We start from the raw sequence: 12,375 nt of genomic DNA, 5'->3' as shown, positions 1-12,375 counted from the left end.
TGTACTGGGCTGCTAGAGTTGGGTACCAGAGAGAGAGAGAGAGATCTGATTGCTAGTTTGGCTGTGGAACTGTAGTTGGACTACTAAAAGCATCTTTGACACTTGACTATTTAACCTCTGTTTAGGGAGCGGGTGGCGCTGTGGTCTAAACCACTGAGCCTCTTGGGCTTGACAATTGGAAGGTTGGCAGTTCGAATCCCCACAACAGAGTGAGCTCCCATTGTTCTGTCCCAGCTCCTGCCAACCTAGCAGTTCGAAAGCACGCCAGTAAACAGCATTTCTGTGCGCTCTGGTTTCCGTCACGGTGTCCCGTTGCACCACAAGTGGTTTAGTCATGCTGGCCACATGACCCTGAAGGCTGTTTGTGGACAAACGCCAGCTCCCTTGGCCTGAAAGCGAGATGAGCGCTGCAACCCCATAGTCGCCTTTGACTGGACTTAACAGTCCAGGGGTCCTTTACCTTTACTTAACATTCTTTTAAAAGCCCTCCAACAGCCCACCACCTTCTGAGATGGATACTTCTGCCCCAGGGAAGCGGCTCAGTGGGTATGGGTTTCAGGGTCTCGCTCCAAAGGAGGAGTCAACAGCTGAGCAGGAGGATGTGTCCTCTGAACATGAAAGGTGAATCTCTGGTTAAAGAAACATTTCAAGTACAGTGGTACCTCGGGTTAAGAACTTAATTCGTTCCAGAGGTCCGTTCTTAACCTGAAACTGTTCTTAACCTGAGGTACCACTTTAGCTAATGGGGCCTCCTGCTGCCGCCATGCGATTTCTGTTTTCATCCTGAAGCAAAGTTCTTAACCTGAGGTACTATTTCTGGGTTAGTGGAGTCTGTAACCTGAAGGGTCTGTAAGCCGAGGTACCACTGTAGTGGAGCTGGGGAAAGTTGCTTCCTCCTACCCCAGCTGGACCTCATTGGCCAACAGAAGGGTAGATGGATCTTGCAGTCTGACTTGACCCAAGATGCAGTTTCACTTTGTTTCGGCAACACAATCTAAAGAATGGGGGAGAGGCACTATGCAAAATGTTTTGTTGGCCAACACCACCATGCTGTTGTTTCTGGCTGAGTTCTTGGTTGCTTTTGCACAATTGCTTAATTGCGATGTGCTTTCTAAAAATGAGAATATGTAGTGCTTTCTGAGTTGTTGGTTTTTTTTAAGGGAAAAAAAGAATCCGACACAAGGTTCCCCAAAAGGATGTCCATATTCATCTTTTATTCACACAACATGGAGTTGCCTCTACATTTCCATGCTTCTTAATTACAAGAGTTAGTCAGACAACGTTACACAGTAGGTTGCCCCTCTAAATTGCCACGGGAGGCCCCAGGAAACGTCCCGTCTCCATTCAGCCATCACTACAAGGGACCCAACGGCCTTCCTTGCTTGCCCCTTGCCCAGCGCCTGAGGTGATTGTCCGAGGAAAAGATTGGGGGGATCGGAGGGGGGTGGGGTGGGGGTGGGGAGAGATCAGCTTTGCAAATAGGTGGGGAGGAAGGGAAGGTTAGCATGGCGTCGCTTGCGTCTCTCAACTAAGGCCAAATGGGGTTCAAGCAACCTCAATCCGGTAAGTCAAACATGTTCTGGTTTTCTGCATGGGCAAACACGCCCGGCAAATCAAAATGATAAACCACCCAATAAGGAGAGAGGGAAAAAACCCTTATATTGAACCTCCGTCTGCAATAGTTTCCAGTTCTAGACACTTCATAGAATCGGAAGAGTCTGAAGGGACCCAACGGGTCATTTAGCACAGCCCCCTGCAATGTAGGAATCAAGTTTGCAATAAAACCAACTTGGGGAAGGAGACCAGGCCAAATCTCTCTCTCTCTACCCCAGCACTAGGCTCCTCTCCCGGATTTAGCGGAACTTAGTTTCTTCTCTGCCATTGGCATTTCACACACTCAAGTCCTGCTCTGCCCGTCTCAATGTGGGAGTTAGTGACCTAGCCACCCAGAGAGGCTGGGGCAACCCGGTCAGATGGGCAGGGTACATGTAATAAATTATTATAAATCATTATGACACGGTGGGCTGCAGGGAACACCGGCATGTGTTAGGACCCCAAGCTGTGCTGAGCCACGGGTGATTTGGCGAGAGTCAAATCCCAGGTGGCAATAGATACTGTGCATGTGGCTGGCTTAAAAGGTCTTTTCCACACCCAGGTGGTTAGACTCCATTTTGGAATCCCAAGGCAACAAGCCACTCAATTTTGACACGAGTCTTGTCAAGAACGCTCACCTTGTCAGCACAGACAACACCCAATCGCCAGCGCATTAAAACATTTATATGCGCCCATCCTTAGAAACCAGACAAGAATTAGGCCCGCAGTTCAGTGTGGATGTGTTTTTTGTTGTGTTGTGTTTTTAACATCCTACTGTGTGCTGCAAATATCACAATATCTCACAGGACCAGTGACGGCTTAAGATGATTTAATTACGGTTTCTGGTGCTGAAACAACACGGAGACAATTTACCCTTTCGAAACGTTAAGCTGGTCTCTCTGGGTGAAGAGATGCGATGGGAATGAATCTCTTCTGGTCCTGCCACAGGCAGAGAGTGCTCTTTTGTGGAGCGAGGTTTGGACTAAGACCCCACATTTTATAAGGGTGATTAATGAACGGTTCGCCACAAGAGAGAGAGAGAAAATCCATTTCCTTGCTTGCAGAGAATTCTACTTGCAAAAGACTTGCTGGCACAAGGCGAATCCTACAGTCCTCCTCTGCCTATGCTAAGTAGGTCAAACAGAAAGTCCGTGCAGCCCAGAATGAGAGCAGCTACCAAGGGGAGTCCAGCTGTTTGGGATTAAGGGGGCAAAGCACAGAGCTCATTGGCCGAATCCCCTTCCTCACCAATTCCAGAGTCTTCTCTCTCCTTCCTGATTCTACGGAACTATTAGTGGTTAATCCCAGAGACGTTACAAAGAAGTCGAAGTTTATGTCTGTGTTTTGCTGAAGGAGCAAATTAATTTTAGATAATTAACTTGGGTCACAGCTGGTGGGTTGGCGAGTGTGCGGCAGGGTCCAAAGGAAGCCAAGACACAATCGGACACTCCTAAGGAGAAAGCAACCCAGTTGCTGAGTGGATGGAGCTCAAGAACCGAAGAACCGGGTTTGTGTCCCCCTTGGCTAAAGCGGCATTTGCGGAAAGTCACCATGAAAATGAGGTAGCCTCCAGGAGAGGCAGGGCCCTGCTGAAATCAACTGAAGCTGCAATCCTGTACTAAACCTGACTGCAAGCAAACCTCGTTGAGCTCAATGCAATGGGTGTCAGACCTTTGTTCTGTAGCACAGTTCGTTTCAGTCTGCTTTTTAAATTTTTCATCACTGGTTTTCTAACTAAAAATGTTTGCGTCAGGAATTGGGCCCTTTGAAGCTATAGCTGCTACCCGTACGTGACCACTTTATGTCATGTTAAATTTGCATGGAAAAAACACCGTCCGACTCGACTGCAGGGAGTAGTGGAGGAGAGTGAGCCGTCATGCTTTTTTAATAAACAGAAGGACTGCACCCAGGGTTCCTTGCAAGATCTCCACCGGTTGCTCAGAAAGCAGCATCCTGAACAACTGTTTCCTCTGGCAAAGCACTCTTATGGCTCATCCTAAGATAGGAAAGAGAGCCCCACCGGGACAAGACCAAAATCCAGGATCCTGAATCTCACAGTGGCATGTCAGAGATGCCTTCAGGAAGCTCTCAAAGAGGACAGGAGAAGAGGAGTCCTCCAACTGTTGTTGAAAGGCCTGCTTTGAGCTTCCACCTCCCTGAAACTTCGACCTCACCTGGACCTTCCCTGATGCTTCAGCAAAGTTGAGCAATTTGCTCCCGCCAGCTGCTGCCCACTTGCTATTTGGGTTTTGTTTGGTTCCAGCTCAACTCTGGTGGATATTCCCGCCACCTCTGGACCTCAGAGTGCTTTGCCCAAGGGCATCATGCATGATTTGGAGCTGTTTAGCTAAGACCCCTTAGATACTATGGTCTCTTGAAAACTGACATGCTTGCAATCCCTAGACTCTCTTGGCGGCGGATGTGTCTCGTTTGCCCATCTGTTCTTCCTGTTAAATTTATGGCACGCACTGCATATCTCCGTTTAAAAATAAAATAAAATGAAGGGATCCAAGCAATTTATTTGCAGCGGTGTCTCTTGAAACAGCTGCCCAAAAGCATGGAAACGGTGCAGACCTGGGTGAATTCAGTGCCAGTTCCCAAGAGGGAAAAGGAGAGAGCAAGCTGAACAGCCCCCCCTCTCCCAAATGTCCCAAGCAGTTAGGATTTCAAACAAACTGGAATTTGCAAATGTAAATGGCTCAGGCTACAGCTTTGTCAATGGCCCATTAAGGTGTTAAGGCACTTGTTTAGATTAGGTTCTTTGCTCAAGAGGTGTCCAAAACCAAGTCAGGATTCTTGTCTCAATTAACCCCTTATTTTCTTCAATGTGTCTGAAGAACAAGAAACGGGGGGTTCGTCAAATTTGGACAGCGGTAGGTAGTTGCAATAAGCCTAGGTGCACTCAGTAAGCTGCCCTGACTTTCCTGGAGAGCAGAGAGGGAGAGCGAGTGTTGCTAGCTACTTGGGACAGGTGGGTGGGAGCAGTTTGGGCCTGACACCAAGGTGCTAGTCCACAGTGACTCCTAACGGTGAAAAGCAAGACGCACATCGCAGCCGGGTGCCTTTGCAGTTTTAAGTGTGGATGGATTGTCAAAGCGAGGGGTGTGAAACACACAGGCAGAACTGGCCACCATTCCATAAGAACGGTTGGCCGGTTTCCTGGAATGGTAGCAAAGTTACCTTCATTCACCAGAATAACTTAATGGAAAATAGGCTTGGAAATTAACCGAAGAAGCGGGAGTTGGATGCAAGGGGAAAGCGGGGTGGGCATGGACTTGCAGCCCCCCCAATCCCAGGAAAGGCAATGAAGCAAGGGGTGGGGGCTGACTCTTCACCAAATTCCACCTTTTTCTCCTGATACTGGTTACCTTCTCTCAACCACCTCGCTGTTGCGTTTTAGCTTTAAAGGACTAGAAAGTTTCTGCAGCTACAGCGAAATGCCAAATGCAGACCGTAGATGGGTGCTATTTAATCCTTTAATCTCAATTAGAAAGCTCTGGTCACCAGAAAAGGGTGGGTGTGGGTGGGGGAATAAATATATTTTTGGTCAAACTCAAGGAAGTCATTCCCCACCCCGAACAGCAATAAAATAAATAGCAAAGATAGAGTTTAGAGCATTTCCCACCGCCACCCCCATACAAATAAAGAGCCCCAGTGATGGGTAATAAGATATATATACACCTCTGGATTAAAACTATGTTGTTAGCAAATTTATAATGGATTTTTTTTAACCCTTTAAACCTCTATATAATAAATTCTTACTGGCTGAGCGGAGGAGAGGCAGGAACCCTCTGGCCCTGGAAGATTGCACAGGCAAAGGTTCTCCTGGGGAATGGATGGACACATCTGCGGCGGGGGGGGCGCGCGCTAACATGCGGCCATCCAGATGTGGCTGAACTTCAACTCCCATCAGGCCCAGTTGCACGGCCAACAGTCAGTGATAGTGGGAGATGCTGTTCAGCAACCAGCGAATCTGAGACGCCACATTGAACTCCCCAAGATCCCCTTTCCTAAATCAGTCTGTGGAGTTACAGAGAATTCAATGACGTCCTCCAAATCACAGCTCGGGCTGCTAAGACCGGCCGTTGGCCAGGGCCATCCAAAATGGCTCACGGGATACTCCCACTGCCCTGGCTGCCTCCACACGGGGAGAAGACGACCGCTGTCTTTGGAGACAGTTTGCTATTGTTCTTCTCATCAAGGAAGCCCAAGGAAGGTCCTTAGGGTTCCCCAAATGGAAAAGCCAACGGGTAGGTCTCTTTTGACAACAAAAAAGGTCACCCGGAAGGTAAACGCCGCTTCCACGCCCGTCCCGACTGCCCTGAGTATCCCAGGGCACTGTTGTGCCACCATAGATGGCATCACTTCTCTCTGTGAGCTCTGATTCCAGAGTCTCGCTCAGCTTCTTGGGGTCAAGAGATGGGTCTACAGCAATGGGTCCCGGGTGGGGGGGTGCTGTGGCCCTAGGACAGGAGAGGAGGATAACCCCTGGGTGATTTGGCTGGAAGGCTTGTGCCTCCATTTGGGGCGACGCAGGGAATCAATGCAGACAGCTGCTCTGGCAAAAGAGCTTCCTTCTCTCCCAACCCCTAGTAAAAGTCCCCGCTGACTCTCCTTCCACCTCCAACTTGCAATCCTCACGCTCGACGTTGCCTCCATATATGGCTCCCGCTCGCTTTCACCCCCAAAGTTTATGCTTTCGGAGGGGGAAAGCACCTTTGACTTCCCCAGACTACAGAGGCGCCGTTTGCCCTCCCCGGCCGCCATTCATGGACCCTCTCACCGAGGCCTTCTGCAAAAACCCTTTAGGCTTGCGCAACTGCGTCGTCCTGTGGCAATGAGTTACATGGACCCCACTCCACTGCTGAAATAAGACACGCTTCTTGTACCCATATTCCGACATGCCAAGAACAGGCAAAAGAAAGAGGGGAGGAAGCGAAGGAGCTACCAAAGGCAAGGGAGTCTCTCTTCTGAGACGCTTGGGTGTGTTTTAAGAAGCGAGACTGTACGCCCAGGGGTTGGCGGGAGGCCTGGCCGATTCTCTGTGTTGGATAAAGGCACTTTCTCTAGATCGAGAGCCACGCAGAGCAGCTGGCACACAACTCCCGAGCGTGCCTGACGTCTGAGCACGAGAGGAAACCCTCTTGTGTTGGCAGTGGTTGCCCGGACGCCCCACTGCAGCCTTGCCCAAAACAGCCATTGTGAGATGGGGAAGCTCTGTTTGAGAATCGGCACGCCAGTTCTCTGGAAGCAACAAGGGGGGTTCCACACACGGCGGAGGACCCCCCCTCTGAGTGATGAAGGCCAGCGGTGTGGAAGAAACTTCGGCCTAAGTGGGAGCACTGGCCTCCGGAGGGGATGTTTCCACTCTGCGCCCCATCTAGTCCAGCACCCTGTGCCCCCTTGTGGGACACAAGATCACACCCACCCACCCCGTTTTTGTTATAATAATCCAAGCCTGTTGGGGGGGCCATGGAGCCGCTTGGCAGACAGGACAAGGGGGCGCCAAGTGTCTCCTTACGGCAGCTGTCATAGACTTCTGACACACACCCCAAATCCCCACCCCACATCCCAGGGGCTCTTGGGAATTTATAGCATCCATAAAAGAAAACGTCTGTTCTTGGCAGTGTTAGAGTGGATGGGAGGCCTTTCCACACAGCTCAAGGCAGAGGCATCCTCAAACATTTTGAAGAGACAGGGTTACTTTATCGCCCCGAAATTTTGGGAGGTGTTGTTTTCCTCGCAGAAAACTAGCCTCTGTTGGAATAATACGAGAAGACTCCTGCAAAGATGCTACTCCAAAAGGGGAGAAATAGTTATGTAGGACAACAAGCCAAAATACGCCCAGGTTCTCAGTGCCGGGAAGGCATTTCCCGAAAATGTGCCTTTGTTTCTCTCCCTTAGATGGTAACGTTTTGGAAAGGGGGAGCGAAATCCACAGCTCACCCCAAATGGAAAGAAAGCAGTTTTTAAGCCTCCTTATGAAACAACGGTTGCAGGGCCTTCATTAAGAACGGCCGCCAGAAAGCAAGAATTTGGGGAAAAGGAGTCTTACGCGTGACACAAACCCAGGGTTCAAAGTGCAATGGGCGGCTTGGGCGGCCTCCAACGCCGACCTGTGTGGAAATGCCTCCCGCACCCCGATTCAACGCTTCTTTAATGCCGAGACAGCTTCCAAAACAGAAGTTTGCATGCGGCGGAGGGAAAACGCCAGCCCTTCTGCTAGGTGGGGATCACAGACGCAGCCTGGGACCCGGCAGGACTGCACCTCCTTTCCCAACCCAACCGACAAGAGAGGCAACCCAAATTTAACCAGCCATTCCAGGAGAGGCGCAGAAAGGAGAGTCTGTGGGCCTTGGCTGCCCCCCGCAGAAATTGGGGACAGGCTGCACAGATAGCCAAAGGAGGCTGGGGGTTCTGGACGGGGCGCAGCAACACAGCAGAATGTTTCTCAGTAGCCAGCTCCGAAATCCCACGGCGGGGGCCTGACGGCTTAACCATCCCATTCTCTGGGGCGTTGGAAGAGAGAGGGGGGAAGAAAGTGTTGGGGAGACCATGGCTTTGGCCCCTTTTGGCAGTGACTGTGCTGGAAGAGGGAAGGGGAACGGGGCGGGAGGACCGCGCCAAAAAGGGCGCCCGGGTCTGCGTGGCTCCGTCCCTCGCGTTCGTTCAACCCGGAGCCTTGGGTGGGAGGTGGCCAGCCTGAACTACAGCTCCTGCCAGGCCCGTCCAGTGTGGGAGACAGGCTGGGAAGATGGGCCCAGGGGTCTCCGGTTGACGTAGCAGCAGAAGTACCTGTCTTGCTTGGCAGCCAGCCTCCTTCACCTCAAGAGGGTCTGGACTAATGGGGATCTGACCTGCGGGCAGGGGGCACCCTCCTTCCACCTTCTGCGTGATGCCCTCGCCCTCTGGGGGCCTCTCCTCTGGTCTCAAAAGGGCCACCTTGGAAATCAGAGGCCCCGTGCTGGACCCAAACACTCCCTCAGCTGCCTTTATGCTCCACGCCAACCCCCAACTCCTGTCCTGACCCCTTCCCGCCCCCCGAAAAGTGCAGGTTGGGGAGGAGGAAGGCAGTCCCCTGCCTCTCCCCGCTCAACCCCACAGTTCACCTGAATCTTGCCAGGTTGCCCATTAACGCAGACTCTCCGGATCAGAACTATCCTGTGAGGAAGGCCTGCTGTTCGTCCCAACGACTGGGCTGCTCTGTTTCCAGGCAGGGGGCTGCTGTGGGGCAGTGTGGGTCATTTTGTCCACAGCAGAAGCAGCAGGGGAACGCCGTGCACCCCAGCGGCTCGCCAGAGAGGCAGGCCAGGCGGGCAAAACCCGGAGCGACCTCCCTTTCTCTCTCTCTCTCTGCCCGGGTGCCGAAAGGACGTTTCCTTTGCTGCGTCAAGAACAGTTCTTGCGGACCGTCTGGCTCTGGGGTGGAGGTTTGGGGTGGTGGTGGTGGTGGGGCTTTTGATGGGTCGGCGATACGCCCAGTTCTGTTTGGGCTCGCTGGCACCAGCGCTATAGGACCCCTTCCATGAAGCTCGTGTCCAAGTGCTGGATCAGTACCCGGATAAAGGACATTTCCTTGCGGGTGTTCTCGAAAATGATGCGTGGGTCATCCGACTGGCAGCGCAGGCAGTTGGGGGCCATCACCATGGCCAGGTTGTTGACGTCCATTTTGGTGACCGCCACGTTTGCCGGCTGCACAAACACCTGGACGGGGGGGGCGAGGGGAGGGAGAAAGGAGAGGCGTTACGGTAGGCAAACACAAACCCGTCCTGTTTGTAAGCTAAGAAAGGTCTCGTGGTGATTAGGGCTGGGTGACCCCTGGTTTTCAACATTGCGATAGATCACCAGCTAAATATCGCAACATACTGATATACAGTCATACCTCGGGTTGAAGTAGCTTCGGGGTAAGCATTTTCAGGTTGCGTTCCACGGCGACCCGGAAGTAACGGAGCGCATTACTTCCGGGTTTCACCACTCGCGCATGCACGGACGCTCAAAATGATGTCATGCGCATGCACGGAAGTGGCGAATCGCGGCACACACAGATGCAGGTTGTGTTCTCTTCAGGATGCGAACGGAGCTCTGGAACGGATCCCATTTGCATCCAGAGGGACCACTGTATCACAATGTCTGAAATAAGGATGGAGCTAGGCATTGGCTGGCTTCCCACATTGTGATTTTTGCATGGCACACACACGGTTTGCAATATATCACCAGGTCAAAAATTGTAAAACCAATACAGTCAAACCTCGGGTACCGAACGCCTCCGTTTTGGAACGTTTCGTCTCCAGAACGCCACAAACCTGGAAGTAAATGCTCCGGTTTTCTGACGTTTTTCAGAAGCCGAATGTCTGATGCGGCCTCCGCCTGAGTGTAGGAAGCTCCTGCAACCAATCGGAAGCCGCACCTTGGTTGTCGAACATTTTGGAAGCCGAACGGGCTTCCAGAACAGATCACGTTTGAGAAGAGATTACATTTGACTGTACCAGGATATGGGCTTCAAACCAGTTTTGCACGATATATCAACCAGCCTTAACGCACATCATGATTCGCAATATATCGCCAGGTCAGAAATTATCACGATATGGGCTTCAATCCAATGTTAGACTATATCTGGATATATCACCCAGCCCTAATGCTGGCCAGTGGCTCTGATGTCTTTAAAAGGGAGGTTTGCTGAGGATAAGTCTATCAGTGGTTACTAATCACAATGGCTATCTGCTAGGAATGTGCATCAGAAAACCCAGAGCAAAGGAGCTGGAGAGCACCTGGTTGGCAAAGGTTGACCCAACCCAGTGGTTCCCAATCTTTCTTGGCCAACCTTCTCTTCCTCGGGACCATAAACTCGTCCCCAGTGCCTGCTACCCAATCCTATCCTACTCTATCCTATCAAAAGCTTTATTCAGAATAGCAATTTGCACAACCCGCTAAGGAAGACAACACAATCCAATTCGAAAGAGTAACAATTCATTGCGCATTTATTCAAAGCCCAATTAAAACTATTCAGTTTAATGAATTCAGCAAAACGGATAAACTTGACGCAATGATGTCTGCTTCTCAAATTCTGATAGTCGTTTAGTCTTAAGACACTACATTCAGTAACTCTTTCACAGCTCAGCAAACTCGCAATGCGATGGATGGGCTTGACGAAGTGATGCCATTTCCCTAACGTAGGGTTTAAAGTCACTGAGCAGGGGTCTTAAATCACCATGTCTGGCACCCCCTGGGTATTCCCACCCCCATCCAGAGGGTCAGCTGTGCCCACTTCGGGAACCACGGGACTAAAAAAACACCAAGGTTGGTAGAGGACTCGGGACAAGAGCCTGTGTAACTCTCCATGGGCCACCCTCTGCCAAGGCCCACGATCCTCTTCCGGGCCGGATCCTCCTTACCTGGAGGAAGCGGATGAGGTAGCAGAGCACCATCTTGTTGATCCTGGGCATGGAGTGGACGACGGCAATCGCGGCTTCGGGGTTCTCGTAGTGGGTGATGCACTGTTCATAAAAGTCGTGGGGGATCAGGGGCTCCTCCAGCTCTCGATACCAGAGTTTCAGCAAGGAGGCTGCAGGGGAGGGGAATTGGGTGGGGGTGGGGGGTCGGTCAGGGGAGAAAGAGGCCGAGCCACACTGTCAGTTTGCATTTCTTAGTGCAGAAAGTATTGATCTGATGTCTAGAGATCGTTCCTATTCTGCTTCATTCAAGAGGGTTCTGGAAGCTTCTCTGTGTGAAAGAAGCAAGCAGGAGGTTCTTGATGTTTGGGTTATTCCTTCAGAGAAGCTGAGCACAGCTGGTCCTGCTATCTTATCTTCAAGGTCATGCTGACTATGATAAGAGGCCAGAAGGAGCCTGCGTTTCACTCTTTCCCTTTCTATCTCTTTTCCTTCTGGTGCGGTGTTCTGTATACAGTGTTAAGGTTTAGTCTTATTATAAGTTCTTGTAATAATAATAGTAATAATAATAATAATAATAATAATAATAATAATAATAATAATTTATTTGTACCCCGCACGTCTGGCTGCGTTTCCTCAGCCACTCTGGGCAGCTTCCAACAAAGACCGAAAATGCACTAAGATGTCACACATTAAAAACTTCCCTGAACAGGGCTGCCTTCAGATGTCTTCTGAATGTCAGGTTTGAGTTGTAACTTTGAGTTAAGTCTGCTGCAACTGGATTTCTTATGGACAGGGCCAATCCTGAATGTATTGGATTTGTGCCCATTATGCAGTAAAGCTCTGCTGGATGAAATACAATTGCCTTTGGTCTATTTTTTTGGGAATCCTGCAATGTGTTTAAGTTGTCACTCGGCTAAGTATATGTTGGGATCTGAATCATATTGAGTAGAATTTCAATGACGCACACAGGCCCATTTCTGACCAAACTAAGCCTCCTAGAGGACAGTACACATCAGGAAGTTTAGTATACACTTTCAGAGTTAACGCTAAATGCATTACTGTGCCCCTGAAGGACCAGGTGCGCAGCCTGGGAGTCATTTTGGACTCACAGCTGTCCATGGAGGCACAGTTCAATTCTGTATCCAGGGCAGCTGTCTACCAGCTCCATCTGGTACACAGGATGAGACCCTCCCTGTCTGCAGACTGTCTCGCCAGAGTGGTGCATGCTCTAGTTATCTCCCGCTTGGACTACTGCAATGCGCTCTACGTGGCGCTACCTTTGAAGGTGACTCGGAAACTGCAATTAATCCAGAATGTGGCAGCTAGACTGGTGACTGGGGGCGGCCACCGAGACCATATAACACTGGGCCTGAAAGACCTACATTGGCTC

The 12,375-nt window shown here is 50.7% G+C and overlaps 1 protein-coding gene across 3 annotated transcripts in view; it reads right to left on the bottom strand.

The window, feature by feature from the left end:
• Positions 1-1,184: 1,184 nt before the first annotated feature.
• Positions 1,185-12,375, bottom strand: part of ARHGAP39 (Rho GTPase activating protein 39) — a 205,491-nt gene continuing 194,300 nt past the window's right edge. For all 3 annotated transcript variants that reach the window (XM_081012535.1, XM_081012534.1, XM_081012536.1), the window contains 2 exons: positions 10,986-11,155; positions 1,185-9,297 (listed from right to left, as the gene is read on the bottom strand). In XM_081012535.1, coding sequence (XP_080868661.1) covers positions 9,103-9,297; positions 10,986-11,155 — 365 coding nt within the window. In that variant the 3' untranslated portion in view covers positions 1,185-9,102. The remainder of the gene's footprint in view (positions 9,298-10,985; positions 11,156-12,375) is intronic.

Source organism: Podarcis pityusensis, assembly GCF_964106645.2.
Source record: "Podarcis pityusensis genome assembly, chromosome: 7".
NCBI lineage: Eukaryota > Metazoa > Chordata > Lepidosauria > Squamata > Lacertidae > Podarcis > Podarcis pityusensis.
The sequence above is the reverse complement of the archived record's forward strand: the minus strand, read 5'-3'. Positions and strand labels throughout refer to the sequence as shown.